At 44.1% G+C, this 20077-nt stretch overlaps 2 protein-coding genes across 2 annotated transcripts in view; one reads left to right on the plus strand and one right to left on the minus strand.

The window, feature by feature from the left end:
• Positions 1-20077, plus strand: part of LOC119951259 (oocyte zinc finger protein XlCOF6-like) — a 72066-nt gene that overhangs the window by 33643 nt on the left and 18346 nt on the right. The window contains exon 4 of the mRNA XM_038774318.1: positions 17650-18314. Within this exon, the coding sequence (XP_038630246.1) occupies positions 17650-18314 (665 nt within the window). The remainder of the gene's footprint in view (positions 1-17649; positions 18315-20077) is intronic.
• Positions 10552-12009, minus strand: LOC119951225 (oocyte zinc finger protein XlCOF6-like). The gene has a single exon (XM_038774268.1). The coding sequence runs from the start codon at positions 11863-11865 to the stop codon at positions 10996-10998; it is 870 nt and encodes a 289-aa protein (XP_038630196.1). The 5' UTR covers positions 11866-12009; the 3' UTR covers positions 10552-10995.

A 20077-nucleotide genomic window follows, 5' to 3' on the forward strand; every position in this document is an offset into this window, starting at 1 on the left:
GAGGGTTTATTGTCAAGATTATCCAGGGGATTGGGATCAAGGAATTCCATTTGTATTTTTTGCAATTAGTGATGCAGCTAATGAGGCAAATGAACTAATTTTTGGTCAAGAGATAAGTGGAGCACTTAAATTGATGACGGAGAAATTGGTGAGTGAGCAGCCTGGAATTACATTATTGGATTACTTGTCAAATTTTAGGGAACAGTTAAATAGAGCCGGTGAATTGGCTAGACAACATTTTGCACAGCATGTGATGAAACAGGTCACTGACAAGACAGCAAAAGATCATAGTTTTGGCAGTGCAGATAAAGTTTTAGTATTGTTACCAGTGGTAGGTAAACCTTTAAATGCGAGGTTTTGTGGACCTTCTCACATTGAAAGAAAATTAAGTGAAGTGAATTATTTGTTAAGAAAGCCAGATAGAAGGAAGACTCACCGAGTGTGTAATGTGAATATGCTTAAAATGTATTTTGAAAAGGAAGGAGAGCAAAAGGAGGATTTTTTTGTAATTCTAACTCAAAGTACAGAACCAAATCCAGATGACTCTGAATTTGACATTCCTCAAATTAAATTGGATAACGAGGATGTTCTTAAAAATTGGGATAAATCATTGAATTACCTTCCAGAGGAAAAACGGACTGACCTGAAAGAGTTATTAATATCACATGGGCAAGTTTTGGGAAATAAGCTGGGAAGTACTAAAATGGTTATACATGATGTAGATGTGGGAAATGCTGTTCCAATTAAACAACACCCATCTAGACTTAATCCTCTAAAATTGGCACAGGTTCAAAACAAAATTGAAAGTATGCTTAAAAATGGCAGAATTGAAGTGGGTTTGCAGTCACTGGAGCTCACCCATAGTGATGGTACCAAAAACTGATGGTACCCAATGATTCTGTGTGGACTATGGAAAGGTTGATGCAGTTACAAGAACGGACTCTTATCCTATCCCACGCTTGGAGGACTGCATTGAGAAGGTGGGACAATCAGCTTTTATCTCCAAACTGGATTTACCTAACGATTGCTGGCAGGTACCTTTATCCAAAAGGGCGAAGGAGATTTCAGCTTTTGTGACTCCAGATGGTATATACAATTCAAAGTTATGCCATTTGGCATGAAAAACTCCCCAGCCACATTTCAACAGTTAATTAACAAAGTCATTTCAGGATTACCCAAATGTGTGGTATACATTGACGATCTGGTGAGTTTTAGTCCGACATGGAAAGAACATTTGAAGCATCTGATGGAGTTATTTGATCGGCTTCAGGAGGCGGGTTTGGTGGTAAACCTAGCCAAAAGTCAGTTTGGAAAAGACCATACAATTGGACATGGACAAATGGTCCCACGGGATGTGAAAACAAAAGTTATTGGGGAGTTTCCAATACCCTTGACTCAAAGGGAAATAATGTGATTTCTTGGCATGAGTGGTTTTTACTGTAAATTTGTGCCGAATTTTAGCAGCGTGGTTGCCCCACTGACGGACTTGCTGAAGAAGCGTAGCAAATTTGAGTGGACGGCGGAGTGTCAACAAGCACTTGACAGCCTGAAGGCTGCGTTATCCACTGCTCCTGTGTTGGCAACCCCATATTATACAAAACCATTCAAAGTGGCTATTGATGCGAGTGATGTGGGCGTAGGTGCTGTGGTCTTGCAAGAAGACGACAAAGGAATAGAGCGGCATATTGGGTATTTTTCCAAGAAATTGAATGATCACCAGAGGAAGTATTCAACAATTGAAAAGGAGACTTTGAGCTTGGTGCTGGCTTTGCAACATTTTAACATTTATGTTGCCAGCAATTCGTCTCAAACAATTATATATCCTGATCATAATCCATTGACGTTTATGGAGCGATTCAGGAATAAAAATACCAGGCTGTTTCGATGGAGCTTATTATTACAGCCATTTCATTTAAAAATTATACATGTGGCAGAACGTGAAAATGTGATAACCGATGCTTTGCCACAAATGTAATGAAGAGAAACAGGTTTGATGGTGAAAGAAGAACTAAAATGAACTATTATCAATGTTTGCCTGTTTTGTTTTTGTTTAAAAATGTATGTTTATTATCAATTGATATTAATGGCAAGTGAAAAATGAAACCATCTTTGAAGTAGATGGTTTTTATTTTTCTTGGGGGGGGGGGAGGTGTCATGGGAGTGCCCCTTTAAGAAATGTTTTGTCTTATCACATGGCGTCAGTGATGTCATTGTGTGGGTGGAGCTGGGCTGTGGCTCTGTGAGTTTTTACCTTTGCTTTGAGTTCTGGACTAGTTTGAACTGCACAGGTTGAAAGAAGTGTTCTTCTCTATTTTCATTTTAAAACCTGTTCCAGACTACTTGGTACTGACAAGAGATAATTGCTTTATGGAAGGAATTCAAATCTGCTGTTTGAAAGGGGGAGTAGAGTATCAATAATAAGTTTTATACCAGTGAGAAGGTCGTGTGCTGGGCCACACCTTTGAAAAGGGGTTTCTGGTTGTACTTGGATTTTGTTATTGAATTGGAACAGTTAAGGGGGATTATTAAGCGTTATACATAGATTACTGTAGCTGTGTGGGGTCTTTATGTTTGTAATTGATAAAAAATTATTGCTGTGTTTAGACAAATGTTAACAAGTTCTTAGAATAAATTACCGAACAAGCTAAAATACAAAAACATTTTTATTGGCCTGGACTACATAAACATGTAGTTACATTTTGTCAATAATGTCACACATGTCAAGTGATAGTGAAACCTCAAGCGGTGATAAAACCACCACCCTTCATACCCGTTCCAGTATTTGAGGATCCTTTTACAAGTGTCTTAATTAATTGCGTAGGACCGCTGATAGTTGATAAAAATTCTTGCTGTGTGTGTTTATACAAATGTTAACAAAGTTCTTAGACTAAAGCTTGTTTTTGGAATAAAGCTTGTGTTGAGTGGGAGGATGGAAGGGTCCTACAACTCATGGGCCTTGTTCATCATGCATTTTCACAAATTGGATGACATTGAACATTTGGGGGACGTTGGAGGGTGGTTTGGAATGTATAAGTTAATGATGATTCTTTTTTATTGGTGTTTTGTGTTCAAAATGGTGAGTGGTGATGAGGGATTGTTGGCCAGGGGATTGCCATTGTTTTTGTTATTGTTAATGATTTGTTGAAAACATGATGAAAATGCAAAAAAGGAGAATAAAACTATTTATGATATAGAAAGAGAGAAAAAACCCTCAGACCAGGATGAGTGGGTTCTTCGTGGGGGTGGAGGACATGTGGGTGTGGTTAGCGGGCCCTTCGCGAGCACCACTCACACATTTTCTGGTCATGTCCAAGGATGGTAAGCTTTTAGGTTTCCTTCTTTAGCACCATGTCAGTAATTCTTAACATCGACCTGGAGCCTTGTCTGTCCGTGGCCATTATCAGGGTGTCGGACCCGCCGGGGCTGCAGACCGGGGTGAAGGTGGATGTTATTTTGTTTTTAGAAATTTAGAGTGCCCAATTAATTTTTTTTTCCCAATTAAGGAGCAATTTAGCGTGGCCAATCCACCTAGCCTGCCCATCTTTGGGTTGTGGGGGCGAAACCCACGCAAACACGGGGAGAATGTGCAAACTCCACACGGACAGTGACCCAGAGCCGGGATCGAACCTGGGACCTCGGCAGGGCTAACCCACCGCGCCACCGTGCTACCTGAAGGTGGATGTTCTAGCCTTTGCCTCACTGATAGCCCAGAGGTGAGTTTGCTGGGATGGAGATCTCCTACGCCGCCCAGCGTTGGTGGGTGACATCATGGAATTTGTCTCTCTGGAAAACATCAAGTGCATCGTTCGGGGTCGGTGGATCAATTCAAACCGAGATGGCAGCCATTCATTTCCTACTTTAAGGAGTTAGTCATCATCAGGAGAGGGTTATTTTTGTTTTCCTTTGGGTGGGATTTATATGATTGGTTGTGTTTCTTTACAATATTGTACTGTGTAACATCTGCTTTCTGGGCTGGTTTGTTGTTGATGTCATGTTGATTATAAACAAAAGTTTTGAATAAAAATACATATATTGGAACATATTGTTATTCATTATTCATTCAACATTAATATTATATGCATGTGTTAATTCCCTGAGCTGGCATCCAGTCAACCTATAGTTGGCATTTCGTGATGGGTTAAATAAGATGTTCGTTTGTACCCACAATGGGACTACTCCCTCGATAATTTACCTCAGATTTTTCTCACCCTTGTTCAAGTGGCCACAATCCAGAGGTGCTACAGACAATGGCTGATTTTAGAGGCATCACATAGTCTTTATTTATCAGAAAATATTTTGATTGAAATTTTAACAATTTTTACACAAAGTTGACACAAACCGAAACAACATATAAAAACAGCAATAGCCCCCCTAACAATATATATATTTTTAAAATTTAGAGTACCCAGTTATTTTTTTTCCAATTAAGGGGCAATTTAGCGTGGCCAAGCCATCCAGCTTGCACATCTTTTTGGGTTGTGGGGGTGAGACCCTGCAGACACGGGGAGAATGTGAAAACTCCACAACAGTGACCCAGAGCTGGGATTCGAACCTGGGACCTCAGCGCCGTGAGGCAGCAGTTCTAACCACTGCCTTTCCCCCCAACAATATTAACTAAACTTCCCCCACTCCCCCCAACAGCGACCAACTCTTTAAAGTACGTTATAAACGTCACCAACTATCGTAAAACTCACCCACCGACCCTCTCACGGTGAACTTAACCTTCTGGAGTTGCAAAAAATCCAACAGGTCACGCAGCCACGCCGAGGTGCTTGGCAGTTTAGTCAACTTGCCGCCTAAGAGGATCCGACTCCTTACCAAATAAGAGGCAAAGACCAGAGTGTCTGCCCCTGTCACCAACTGGTGCTCTGCAGGAAAGTACTTTTTGACCCACCCGTGAACCCGAACCCATTAATGTCCGTGAGCCCAATTTCTCCTTCGCTCCTCCAAGCTCGCAAACCCTCCTCTGGAAATAAATATCCCACCTTCTCCAACCCCTTCTCCTTCCACTCCCTAAACCTCACATCCAACCGAGCAGGCTCGAATAGACATAGAATTTACAGCGTAAGGAGGCCAATCGGCCCATCGAGTCTGCACCGGCTCTTGGAAAGAGCACCCCACCCAAGGTCCACACCTTCACCCTATCCCCATAACCCAGTAACCCCACCCAACACTAAGGGCAATTTTGGACACTAAGGGCAATTCAGCATGGCCAATCCACCTAACCTGTACATCTTTGGGCTGTGGGAGGAAACCGGAGCACCTGGAGGAAACACACGCACACACGGGGAGGATGTGCAAACTCCGCACAGACAGTGACCCAAGCCGGAATCGAACCTGGGACCCTGGAGCTGTGAAGTAACTGCTATCCACAATGCTACCGTGCATTCACACAGGTGGGAGTTAGCCTGGAGGCAGCCTTCAAATTGAAATGTTGACGGAGCTGCCTCCAAATGTTATTTTTTTAAGTATTTTCATTGCGGTTTTGCATAATTTTTCACAATAAAACAGTAGTAACCATAATAACAAAACAAACTAGAGTGAACATTAACATAGTGCAAAAAGAGAATATACAATAACAATTAAATAGACATTACCCCACGCGACCCAGTCTTCCCACACCATCCCAATGAAGCACCCCCCCACCCCCCCCCCCCCCCCCCCCCACGGATTGCTGCTGCTGCTGCTGACATTTTAATTTTCCCCGAAAAAGTCGACGAACGGCTGCCACCTCCGAGAGACCCCTAGCGTAGACCCTCTTAAGGCAAACTTTATTAGCATGGCTATTACCACCGGGTTAGTTGAGTGTTTACCTCCTCTTTGTTGTTTCAAAATCTCAGGTCCATTCTCAACCAAATAAATTATCGCCCGCAAAAATGCTTGTTCTTTATCTGGGGGAATGTGACAAACGTAAGAACTGACTCAACATTTTTAGGACTCTCAACATTTTAATAACCCAAATGTACTGGGGAGTTGAAATTGGATTGCTGCCAAAGTCATCCTACCTTTGTTTTGGAACAGACTGGCCTAAACATACATTGCTTACTTTCAAACACATCTCTGGAAGACTGCCGCAGTTTGAGGTTATTTTGAAATCAGAGTGAAATGAAATGAAATGAAAATCGCTTATTGTCACGAGTAGGCTTCAAAAGAAGTTACTGTGAAAAGTCCCTAGTCGCCACATTCCGGCGCCTGTTCGGGGAGGCTGTTACGGGAATCGAACTGTGCTGCTGGCCCGCCTTGGTCTGCTTTCAAAGCCAGTGATTTAGCCCAGTGAGCTAAACAGCCCCAGTTTAGTTTCCTATCCAACCTAATTTTAAACATTTTTTTTGGACCTAAACATGACAATAACCTTTTCTTAGCATCTCAAAACAGAACAGTAAATTCATTTGTTACATTTTTAACGTTAACTATTCATAACTTGCCCGGTACGAGTACCCTGCTCACAGCCCAATTGTTTACTTTTGCACTAAATAATCGGAGGAGACACCGGCACAGAACGATCTTTTATTGACCAACGTGTTGGGAGAGAACAACCTCGGAGAAGGTACTCTGGAGCTGACTCTGCCCGAGGGAAAATCAAGGATATTTATACAATACTGATCACGTAGGCAAAGACATCGTTTACATTTTTTAAGAGTACCCAATTCTTTTCTTTCCCACTTAAGGGGCAATTTAGCGTGGTCAATTCACCTACCAGACACATCTTTGGGTTGGGGGTGGGTGGGGTGTTGAGACCCACGCAGATATGGGGAGAATGTGCAAACTCCACATGAACAGTGGTCTGGGACCGGGATTGAACCTGGGTCCTCCGCACCACGAGGCAGCAATGCTAACCACTGTACCACCATGCCATGCTGCCACATCAGCAAATTAATGTTTGACATAAGAACTAGGAGCAGGAGTAGGCCATCTGGCCCCTCGAGCCTGCTCCGCCATTCAATGAGATCATGGGTGATCTTTTGTGGACTCAGCTCCACTTTCCGACCCGAACACCATAACCCTTAATCCCTTTATTCTTCAAAAATCTATCTTTACCTTAAAAACATTTAATGAAGGAGCCTCAACTGCTTCACTGGGCAAGGAATTACATAGATTCACAACCCTTTGGGTGAAGAAGTTCCTCCTAAACTCAGTCCTAAATCTACTTCCCCTTATTTTGAGGCTATGTCCCCTAGTTCTGCTTTCACCCGCCAGTGGAAACAACCTGCCCGCATCTATCCTATCTATTCCCTTCATAATTTTAAATGTTTTTATAAGATCCCCCCTCATCCTTCTAAATTCCAACAAGTACAGTCCCAGTCTACTCAACCTCTCCTCATAATCCAACCCCTTCAGATCTGGGATTAACCGAGTGAATCTCCTCTGCACACCCTCCAGTGCCAGTACGTCCTTTCTCAAGTAAGGAGACCAAAACTGAACACAATACTCCAGGTGTGGCCTCACTAACACCTTATACAATTGCAACAAAACCTCCCTAGTCTTAAACTCCATCCCTCTAGCAATGAAGGACAAAATTCCATTTGCCTTCTTAATCACTTGTTGCACCTGTAAACCAACTTTCTGTGACTCATGCACTATCGCACCCAGGTCTCTCTGCACAGCGGCATGATTTAATATTTTATCGTTTAAATAATAATCCCGTTTGCTGTTATTCCTACCAAAATGGATAACCTCACATTTGTCAACATTGTATTCCATCTGCCAGACCCTAGCCCATTCACTTAACCTATCCAAATCCCTCTGCAGACTTCCAGTATCCTCTGCACTTTTCGCTTTACCACTCATCTTCGTGTCATCTGCAAACTTGGACACATTGCCCTTGGTTCCCAACTCCAAATCATCTATGTAAATTGTGAACAATTGTGGGCCCAACACGGATCCCTGAGGGACACCACTAGCTACTGATTGCCAACCAGAGAAACATCTTTGTGGAATTATCCTTTTCGAGTCTACCATATTGTACTGCGCTGGCTTTTAAAGCAGACCAAGGCAGGCCAGCAGCACGGTTCAATTCCCGTACCAGCCTCCCCGAACAGGTGCCGGAATGTGGCGACTAGGGGCTTTTCACAGTAACTTCATTTGAAGCCTACTTATGACAATAAGCGATTTTCATTTCATTTCATTATGTAAGTTCCCACAAGTTCCAAGAATAACTGTCCAAATAAATTGTTGTTAGTAAACCTTATCATCTGTCTCCCCCTATTCTAAATTGCCCCTTAATTGGAAAAAATTGATTGGGTACTCTAAATTTATACCCAAAAAATCACTAAAAACAGATCATCTGCTCATTATCCCATTGCTGTGTGTGGGATTTTGCTGTGTGTAAATTGGCTGCTGCATTTCCTACATTACAACAACGACTACACTTCAAAAGTACTTCATTGGCTGTAAAGCACTTTGGGACATCCTGTGGTTGTGAAAGGCGCTATAGAAATGCAAGTTTTTAAATTGAAGGTTTGTGATACCTGATCTTGTTATCTGGAACTTAATTGATTTCAGCCACACGCATCTTACCATTTAATAAATTCACTTTGGTTCAGACAAGACTTTAACCAATTAAGACAAAGGCAGAATTCTCTGCATAGTAAACTTTAAAATAAGTTTATTAAATGAAAAATGTTTACAGAACAACTTTAAAGACATTGACTTTTCCAACTTCATGTGGGTGATCAGTCTGTAGCAGCGTAACCCTCTCTGGCTCCTTCTTTGACAGTAATTCTTGTGGAATTCAGCCTCGGGAGTCTGGCTCCTTCTTTGACAGTAATTTCCTTGGAACTCGGCCTCGGGAATCTTCAGTACTTGGCCAGCAAGGAAGACCTTCAGAACCTCTACTTTTATCCCCAAAGTGACCATTACTTCCCGTCAGAGTTGGGCCTGTTGTAACATGACAACTGGTCAATTTGGTCACTGGATTAATTTAATTGGATCCCAATTACTGACACCACCTTCTCTCATTATCTCAGACAGGAATACAATAGAACTGTTTCATAATTGCCTGCAATTATGAATTGATTCTGATATCTGATTCTATACAATCCCTTATTTATACAGTTTCAAATGTTGAGGCTTGAAGATCTCCCTTGACAGTACATTTATCTTCATTGCACATTCTTTACATACACAGCAATTAAGTGTTTACATTTTTACTCCAAATAAAACTCAGAATGTTACAATAACTACTGATTCATTAATTGTAACTCAATTCAGGCTCATTACTTCTTCAATCACCGGTTACTAACTTGTAGCTAATTAGTGCAGTAATCTTTAATTAATACATTTGGTAATATAAGATACACTAGTTCAAAAAGACAGACAACAGCTTGAGTGAGTTGGAGAGACTGGAGCAGCTGAAACCTCTCACCTGAGATCACAGCATCTGGAGGGTGGGGAATGCAACCATTCAGCCCATTGAGTCCATGCCTACTCTCTGCAGAGCAAGCTTAGTCAGTCCCATTGCCCCATTCTATACCCAAATCCCTGGAGGATTATTTCCCTCCAGTACTCATCCAATTTCCTTTGAAATCTTTCCATCATCTCTCCTTCAGCAGACCTTGCAGGAAGCAGGTTCCAGGTCATTACCACTCGCTTTCCATGGAAACAAGGCTCCCACAACACAGGAGTCTAATTGGCCCATTTTTCCCCATACCAGCTCTTTGTACAACTCCCCATTTAACCCATCCTCTGACTATTTTGTTTTCTTTCCAAGAATACATCAAATTCCCTTTTGGAAGGTATAATCCAGTCAGTTTGCAGCATCGTTTGCAGGCAGTGCATTCCAAATAACACGTCACTGTGTTTTGACAGTAATCTTTACTATTGTCACAAGTAGGCTGACATTAACACTGCAATGAAGTTACTGTGAGAATCCCCTCGTCGCCACATTCCGGCGCCTGTTCGGGTCACAGAGGGAGAATTCAGAATGTCCAAATGACCTAACAGCAGGAAACTGGAGCAGCCGGAGGAAACCCATTCAGACACGGGGAGAACGTGCAGACTCCACACAGACAGTGACTCAAGCCAGGAATCGAAGTCGGGTCCCTGGCGCTATGAAGCAACAGTGCTAACCACTGTGCTACAGTTCCGTCCAACAATTAATTGTGGATATAGTGTGTCTGGAGTTTCACAGAGTATTCAAAATGGTGTCAAAGGCATGGTTAGTACAAAAAAAATTAAGATTCAATCTTTATCAATGATTTTGTGAGGTCACCGAGTATAATATATCCTAGTTTGCAGACAATTGTAGCATAATTACATTTCGGTAGCACCTCTCACGACCACTGGACTTCCTAAAGGGTTTTGCTGTGAGGAGGATGCAGAGATCCTTCAGTGTGATTTGGACAAGTGGAATGAGTGGGCAAATGAACGTCAGATGCTGTACAGTTTGGATCAATTTAAGATTATCCACTTTGGTAGCAAAAACAAGGCGGCAGACTATTATCTGAATGGCCATAATTTAGGAAAGGGGAATGTGCAATGAGACTTGGGTGTCCTCGTACACCAGTCACTGAAGGTAAGCACGCAGGTGCAGCAGGCGGTAAAGAAGGCAAATAGTATGCTGGCTTTCATTGCGAGAGGAGCAGGGATGTCTTGCTGCAATTATACAGGGCCTTGGTGTGGCCACACCTGGAATATTGTGTGCAGTTTTGGTCTCCTTATCTGAGGAAGGATGTACTAGCTACAGATTGCCTTCCTATCATCGTACCTTTTGTTGTTATTTCCCCAATCTACCAGACAACTTGCCCCTCGTACCTCAACAGTTTTCTTCTGTGAGAAACACCCAGATAAATAAAACAGAAGAACCGTGTAACCACTAAAGGCCACCATCATGGCAATGTGGCATGCTGTGCAGAGTTCCAAACAGAAATGGGAACTAAGTACCTACTGACTTCCCAACATCCTTTCTTTCGCTCTGCGATCCTTGTGAAATTTGAAACCAGGTATTCACAACAAGGCTCAAAGAGCGTCAGCCCACTAGACGCAGAGCTAGATGCCCTACTCAGAGCAGGTAGATGACCTCTCCCCAGTGTGACCTCGCTGATGTTTCTTCAGGGAGGATGACTGAGTGAATCTTTTTGCACACTGAGAGCAGTTGAAAGGCTTCTCCCCTGTGTGAACTCGCTGGTGTGACTTTAGGTTAGCTGAATCACTGAATCCCTTCCCACACTGAGGGCAGGTGAACGGCCTCTCCCCAGTGTGAATTCGCTGGTGTCTCTGCAAGTGGGATAGCCGAGGGAATGCCTTCCCACACTGATCGCAGGTGAACGGCCTTTCCCCAGTGTGGTCTCGCTGGTGGATCTGCAGGTTGTTTAATCGAGTGAATCCCTTCCCACACTGAGAGCAGGTGAATGGCCTCTCCCCAGTGTGATCTCGCTCGTGTATCTGTAGGTGGGATATTCGAGTGAATCCCTTCCCACAATAAGAGCAGGTGAACGGCCTCTCCTCAGTATGAAGTCGCTGGTGTCTCTGCATACTGGATAACTGAGTGAATCCCTTCTCACACTGAGAGCAAGTGAACAGCTTCCCCCCAGTGTGAACTTGCTGATGTCTCTGCAGGTGGGATAACTGAGTGAATCCCTTCCGACATTGTGAGCAGATAAACGGCCTCTCCCCTGTGTGAACTCGTTGATGGCTCTGCAGCCTGGATGAATCACTGAATCCCTTCCCACACTGAGTGCAAGTGAATGGCTTCTCCCCAGTGTGAATGCGCTGGTGTCTCTGCAGGCTGGATAATTGAATGAATGCCTTCCGACATTGCCCACAGGTGAATGGCCTCTCCCCAGTGTGAATGCGTCGATGAGCTTCCAGCAAAGATGGGGCAGTGTATCCCTTCCCACAGTCCACACATTTCCACGGCTTCTCCATGTGTTTCGTCTCCTTGTATCTCTCCAGGTTGGACAATCAGTTGAAGCCTCGTCTACACACAGAACAGGTGTACAGTCTCTCCCCGCTGTGAATGGTGTGATGTTTTTTCAGGCTGTGTAATTGTTTAAAGCTCTTTCCACAGTCAGTGCTCTGGAACACTCTCACTCGGGTGTGTGTGTCTCGGTGCTTTTCTAGTCACACTGATGGTTAAAATCTTTTGAAGGCGCCTGAACAGACAAACATTTCTCCTTCTAGATTCAAAGGCCGATGATTTTCAGGTCGTGGTGAACTGAGTGTCTCTGTCAGATCTTGACGTGACGTTTGATATTTCTGTCTGTAATTCCTCCTCTTCTAATATCCTATAAAATAATTTGGAAAACACATCACTGTCAGTACAGGATGAAAATTCAAAGCAGACATTTCTAGTTTTTATAGAAAATTCTTTCCTCTCTCGTTCCCCAAAAGCTGTAAATCTCCATCTCACACTCTCTCTCCATTCTCACTTTGCTGTATCTAATATTCACCCTCCTAATTCTCCTGAAGGTGCTGATTCAGGTAGATTGACAGATCCAAGCTCACTGCTTCCTGTCCTGGGGCCATCGAGCCAGCTCAAGCATTCAATGAGATAATTGGCTGATCTACCTCAGCACATTTCCCCCCACTATCCCCCACATCCCTTGATCTATTCAACATCTAGACACTTATCAGTCTGTCTGGAAAATACTTACAACACCAGGTTAAAGTCCAACAGGTTTGTTTAGAATCACTAGTCTTCGGAAGCATAGCCCCTTCATCACCCGAAAGCTAGTGTTTGAAACAAACCTGTTGGACTTTAACCTGGTGATGTAAGACGTCTTACTGTGCTCACCCCAGTCCGACGCCAGCATCTCCATTTCATGGCTTTTTAAAAATAAATTTAGTGTACCCAATTCATTTTTTCCAATTAAGGTGCAATTTATCGTGGCCAATCCACCTACCCTGCACATCTTTGGGTTGTGGGGGCGAAACCCACGCAAACACGGGGAGAATGTGCAAACTCCACACAGACAGTGACCCAGAGTCGGGATCGAACCTGGGACCTCGGCGCCGTGAGGCTGCAGGGCTAACCCACTGTGCCACATTATTGAATATATTTGGCATAATATAATATATATAATCTAATATGTACCATATAACAACACAAGACATGTCTCTCCAATATTGAATTACTGTCCCCTTAAATGTCAGCCATGTTGGGGGAAACCAATTGAAGGTCAGAATTAGAAATGACGGCTCCGGCCAGAGCGAGAAGCCTCTCTGTGACCTCCCCCTTCCCCGGGACTGCGCATGTGCGGCTGAGAGCCCGCCCTCTGACCTTCCGGCTGAGGTGTTGACCAATGGGAAGAGTTGGGACCGGAAGGACTCATGTCCTTCAGCCAATCAGAGCTCGGGCTTTGGGTGAATGAAGATTGATTGAGCGTCACACAGACTGAAACCTCCTCCTTTCTCCAACATCTGTGAGTAAAACACTTTCTTTTCTCCCCCATTCCATTTCTTTTCTCATTCTCACCTTCAATTGGTCACTTGCAGCAACTGAAGGGAAAGGAAGTAAACCCAGGGAGGGTGCAGACTCTGCAAAGCTTGGCCCAGCTCTCTCTCTCTCTTAAAGAAATTGACATCCTTTGCTCCCTCAGCTTGACACATTTATTTGTCTGGCTAAAAGGATGGTCTCTTTCCCAATGTTCACAATTAAAGGGCTGGTTTCCCCAGGAGATGGCTGCCATTAATGGGACAGTAAATTAATATCAGACAGAGATATGTCTGGTGTTTTTATATTGTGCAGATTACATATATTATTTATGGTTCTGTAACATAGGAATTAGGAGCAGAAGGCAATTCAACCCCTCGAGCCTGCTCCGCCGTTCAATCAGATCATGGATGTTCTCTTCCACCTCCCCACCTGTTCCCTATGTCCCTTTAAACTGGGTGCCACTGTCGCACAGTGGTTAGCACTGTTGTTTTCTAGGTTCGAGCCCTGGCTTGGGTCACTGTGCAGACTCTGCACATTCTCCCTGTGTCAAAGTCGGTTTCCTCCAGGTGCTCCAGTTTCCTCCTGCAAGTCCCGAAAGACGTGCTATTCCGGTAACTCTATGTTCTATGTCCTATTACAGTGTTAATATAAGCCTACTTGTGACAATAAAGATTAAATTAAAACCTGTTTGTTAAAATCAGAAATATGTCTATCGCCTTCTTCAAACCATTTAATGACTCAAACTCCACCGCATTATGCGGCAGTGAGCTCCACAAATTCACCACCCTCTGCGAGAAGCAGTTCCTTCTCATCACAAAGAACAAACAAAGTTACAGCACATAAAAAAGACCTTTCGGCCCTCCAAGGCAAACCTGCGCCGACCATGCTGCCCGCCTAACCTAAAACCTTCTACACTTCCGGGATCCATATCTCTCCATTCCCATCCTATTGTATTTGTCAAGACAACCCTTAAACGTTACTATTGTACCTGTTTCCACCACCACCTCCTCCGGCAGTGAGTTCCAGGCACCCACTACCCTCGGTGTAAAAAACTTCCCTTGCACAGTTCCTCTAAACTTTGCCCCTCACATCTTAAACTTACGTCTCCAAGAAATTGACTCTTCCATCCTGGGAAAAAGCTTCTGACTATCCACTCTGTCCACACCGCTCATAATTTGTAGACTTCTACCAGGTTGCCCTCAACCTCCATCATTCCAGTGAGAACAATCCAAGTTTATCGAACCTCTCCTCATAATGCCCTCCATACCAGGCAACATCCTGGTAAACCTCTTCTGCACCCTCTCCAAAGCCTCCACATCCTTCTGGCAATGTGACGACCAATATTGAACACTATATTCTAGTATGGTTCTATACAGCTGCAGCATGACCTGTACATTTGTATACTCAATGCCCCGGCCAATAAAGGCAAGCATGCCGTATGCCTTCTTGACTACCTTCTTCACCTGCATTGCCAGTTTTAGTGACCTGTGGACCTGTACAGCCAGATCTCTCTGCCTGTCAATACTCTTAAGGGTTCTGACATTTACTGTATATTTCCCACCTGTAATAGATCTTCCAAAATGGATTACCTCACATTTGTCCGGATTAAACTCCCATCTGCCATCTCTCCGCCCAAGTCTCCAACCAATCTAAATCTTGCTGTATCCTCTGACGGTCCTCATCGCTATCCGCAATTCCACCGACCTTTGTGTCATCCACAAACGTACTAATCAGACCAGTTACATTTTCCTCCAAATCATTTATATATACAACAAACATGAAAGGTCCCTGTAGAACACCACCAGTTACAGCCCTCCATTCAGAAAAGCACCCTTCCACTGCTACCCTCTGTCTTCTATGACTGAGCCAGTTCTGTACCCATCTTGCCAGCTCACCTCCGATCCCATGTGACTTCACCTTCTGTACCAGTCTGCCATGAGGGGCCTTGTTAAAGACCTTATTAAAGTCCATGTAGACAGCATCCACTGTCCTACCTTCATCAATCATCTTCATCACTTCCTTGAAAAAGCCGATCAAGTTAGTGAGACACGACCTCCCATTCACAAAACCATGCTGCCTCTCGCTAATACGTCCACTTGCTTCCAAATGAGAGCAAATTCTGTATCGAAGAATCCTCTCCAATAATTTCCATACCACTGACGTAATTTCCTGGATTAATCTTGCTACCCTTCTTAAACAAAGGAACAACATTAGCTATTCTCTGCTCATCTGGGACCTCAACTGTAGCCAGTGAGGATACAAAAATTACAAAGATTGCATCTCAGTTCTAAATCTACCGCCTCTCAACCCATATCTGTGACCTCTCGTTCCAGATTGCCCCACAAGGGGGAACATTTGGTCTACATTTACTTTATCAATCCCTCTTAGTATTTTATACACCTGGATCAGATCCCCTCTCACCCTTCTAAACTCCAGCGAGTATAAGCCCAAACTCATAGAATCATAGAATGTACAGTGCAGAAGGAGGCCATTCAGCCCATCGAGTCTGCGCCAGCTCTTTGAACGAGCACCCTACCCTAGCCCACATCTCCACCCTATCCCCATAACCCAGCAATCCCACCCAACACAAAGGGCAATTTTGGACACTAAGGGCAATTTATCATGGCCAATCCACCTAACCTGCACATCTTTGGACTGTGGGAGGAAAGCGGAGCACCCGGAGGAAACCCACGCACACACGGGGAGAACGTGCAGACTCCGCACAGACAGTGACCCAAGCTGGGAATCGAACCTGGGACCCTGGCGCTGTGATAAAATCCAGAGGGCCGGATCCTGAAGAGGTTCATACTGAGCATTAAGAGACCTGGCTCAGGTCACTGCGTTCAACAAATGGCTGGGGAGGAACAAGTTCTCAATAATTAATGAGCAGCTAAAGGTGGATAGATGGGTGGGGTCATTACTTCTGCCTGTTTACAATAGGGCTGTAACCTATAAAGATAGCGCAGTGTGAGAGACAAACAGTGATCTACACTGTTGGGCCTTAACCCAGCCTCAGTTGGGTATCAGAGCAGGCAACTAAAAACAGCTGCTCCCTTCTCTATTGCCCACACACATAATTTACAATAATCACTGACCTCTCACCCCATGCTCATCCCTGCATCTGAGAGAGGTGATTGGATCTTAGACCATTGAGCCTTGACAGAAAACCAGACATGTTCTCTCACTGATTTGCAATGTTTATTGCCTGAAATTAACAATTGAGATAAAATACATTTATTATTATTTCCAGTTGTGTAATATTGTGCTGTAGCTATGTTATATATTTCCAGTCATCTCTTCCCTCAGAGGGTTGTTAGTCTCTGGATTTCTCTTCCACAGATACCAGTGGGGTGTGGGGGTCACTGAATATATTCACCGCTGAGTCGGACAGATTTCTGCTTGACCAGGGAGTCGAGGGTTATGGGGAATCAATAGGAAAATGGGGATAAAGATTAGAGGATGGATTTTCTCACTCAAGAATGTGATGAATTCTCCACCCCGGAGGACTGTGGAGCCTCAGTCATCAATTATTTTCAAGACCGAGATTGACAGGTTTCTCGATATTGAAGATATCAAGGGATATGGGGGATAGTGTGGCAAAACGGTGCTGAGGTAGATCATTCATCTCAAATGGTTGAGCAGGCTCGATGGGCCGAGTGGCTGACTGCAGAATCTAGTGTTATGACCTCTGTGTCCTGGACAGGAAGCAGTGAGCATGGATCTGTCAATCAGCCTGAATCAGCACCTTCAGGAGAATTGGGAGGGTGAATATTAGATACAGCAGAGTGAGAATGGAGGGAGAGTGTGTGGGATGGAGATTTACACCTTTTGGGGAATGAGAGAGGAAATGTTCCAGAGAAACTAAAATTGTCTGTTATGAATTTCTATCCTGACAGTGATGTCTTCTGTAAATTGTTTTTATAGGGCATTGGAAGAGAAGAAATAACAGACAGAAATCTCAAAGCAAATGTGTAGATCTGACACATGGGAACTGAATGTCACCAGCCTTTGAATCTAGAAGGAGAAATATTTGCCCGATCTGTCGGCTTCAAAACATTTTAACCATCAGTGTGACTGGAAAAGCACCGAGACACACACACCCGAGTGAGAGTGTTCCAGAGCACTGACTGTGGAAAGAGCTTTAACCAGTTACACAGCCTGAAAAAACATCACACCATTCACAGCAGGAGAGACCGATAACGTGTTCTGTGTGTGGACGAGGCTTCAACTGATCGTCAAACCTGGAGAGACACGAGGAGACCCGCACCCTGGAGAAACCGTGGAAATGTGAGGACTGTGGGAAGGGATACAGATCTCCATCAGAGCTGGAAGTTCATCGACGCAGTCATACTGGGGAGAGGCCGTTCATTTGCTCTGTATGTGGGAAGGGATTCACTGAGTTATCCCACCTGCAGACCCACCAGCGAGTTCACACTGGGGAGAGGCCGTTCACCTGCTCTCAGTGTGAGAAGGGATTCTCTCATGTATCCAACCTACGGGTTCATCAAAGAGTGCACACAGGGGAGAAGCCGTTCACCTGTTCTCAGTGTGGGAAGGGATTCTCCCACTTATCCAATCTACGGGTACACCAACGAGTGCACACTTGGGAGAAGCCAGTCACTTGCTCTCAGTGTGGGAAAGGATTCTCTTCCTTATCAAACCTACGAGTACATGAACAAGTTCACACTGGAGAGAAACCTTTCACCTGCTCTCAGTGTGGGAAAGGATTCAGTAATTTATCCCACTTGCAGACACACCAGCGAGTTCACACTGGGGAGAGGCCATTCACCTGCTCTCAGTGTGAGAAGGGATTCTCTCATGTATCCAACCTACGTACACACCAGCGAATTCACACTGGGGAAAGGCCATTCACCTGCTCTGTGTGTGGGAAGGGATTCAGTGATTCATCCGCCCTGCAGAGACACCAACAAGTTCACAAGTGATTGAAGGGTTTGATTCTGCTGTTATTGTTTCTGTTCTCAATTACATCAAGGGCGGGTGGCACAGTGGTTCGATCCCGGTCCCAGGTCACTGTCCGTAGAGTTTGTACATTTGCCCCATGTCTGCATGGGTCTCACCCCCATAAACAGAAAATGTGCAGGGTAGGTGGATTGGCCACGTTAAATTGCCCATTAATTTGAAATATGTAAAGTTATACAAAAAAGTAGTTTGCATTTCTGATTAGAACTGCCAAAGCATGCCACGTTGCCATGGAGATGGACAACGGTGGTTACATGGTTCTTTTGTGAAATTTATTTGGGTGTTTCACGCAGAAGAAAACTATCAGGGTATGAGGGGCAAGTTGTCTGAGGTGGACGAGGAAACCACATTATATGGTATGACCGGAGACAGGCAATAGCTAATATTTAAGGAATTATTTACAAGGGGTCAGTTTGCTGGACAGCTGATGCAGATGTGAGCGGTTTAGGTATTCCGGACCTGAAGGTACTATCTTTCACACCTATATCAGGCTAAGCCACCGAGCAAGGGAAATTTGTTTCTCTCTTTTTTTCAATCAATTTAGAGTACCCAATTAATCTTTTCCAATTATGGGGCAATTTAGCATGGCCAATCCACCTATCCTGCATATCTTTGGGTTGTGGGGGTGAAACCCACGCAAACACGGGGAGAATGTGCAAACTGCAAACGCACAGTGATCTGTTTCTCTCTTAAGACTCCGAATAGTTCTCACGTGTCTTAAGCAGTTAAACAGGATTTCAATTGTGTTCTAAAGGCCGATATTCGAATACATCACTCATTTAAAAATAAATAAATTTCAGAGTACCCAATTCATTTTTCCAATTAAAGGGCGATTTAGCTTGGCCAATCCACCCAGCTTGCACATCTTTTGCATTGTGGGGCGAAACCCACGCAGACACGGGGAGAATGTGCAAACTCCACACGGACAGTGACCCAGAGCCGGGATCGAACCTGGGACCTCAGAGTCGTGACGCAGCAGTGCTAACCCACTGCACCACCGTGCTTCCCTCAGATACATCACTCATAACTAAACGTCCGACCTCAGTCAGTCGTTGATCCTTATCATTTGAGACTTCTTAAAGGAGTATTTAGGATCTAAAACCTATTTATTGTAAGACTGCACAGATTATTTCTGATTGTATTTTATTATAAAATACTCTCAATTTATTCCCCGTGTGAGAACATAGAACATACAATGCAGAAGGAGGCCATTCGGCCCATCGAGTCTGCACCAACCCACTTGAGCCCTCACTTCCCCCCTATCCCTGTAACCTAATAACCCCTCCTAACCTTTTTTGGTCACTAAGGGCAATTTATCATGGCCAATCCACCTGACCTTCATGTCTTTGGACTGTGGGAGGAAACCGGAGCACCTGGAGGAAACCCACGCACACACGTGGAGAACGTGCAGACTCCGCACAGTCAGTGACCCAGCCGGGAATCGAACCTGGGACCCTGGAGCTGTGAAGCAACTGTGCTATCCACTTGTGATACGGTGCTGCCTGTGTTTGCTTGGGTCTCACCCCCACAACCCAAAAGATGTGCAGGGTGGGTGGACTGGCCATGCTAAATTGGCCCTTAATGGAAAAAATGAATTGGGTACTCTTTTTTTTAAAACAATACTCTCAATTTATACATATAGAACTGCAGAGTTGAAAAAAATGAATTGGTGAACTTTTGTTATCTGTTAAAAATATAAATCAGTTAACATTCCTTTGGTGT

The sequence above is a fragment of the Scyliorhinus canicula genome, chromosome 17 (genome assembly GCF_902713615.1).
Source record: "Scyliorhinus canicula chromosome 17, sScyCan1.1, whole genome shotgun sequence".
In the NCBI taxonomy this organism is placed as follows: Eukaryota; Metazoa; Chordata; class Chondrichthyes; order Carcharhiniformes; family Scyliorhinidae; genus Scyliorhinus; species Scyliorhinus canicula.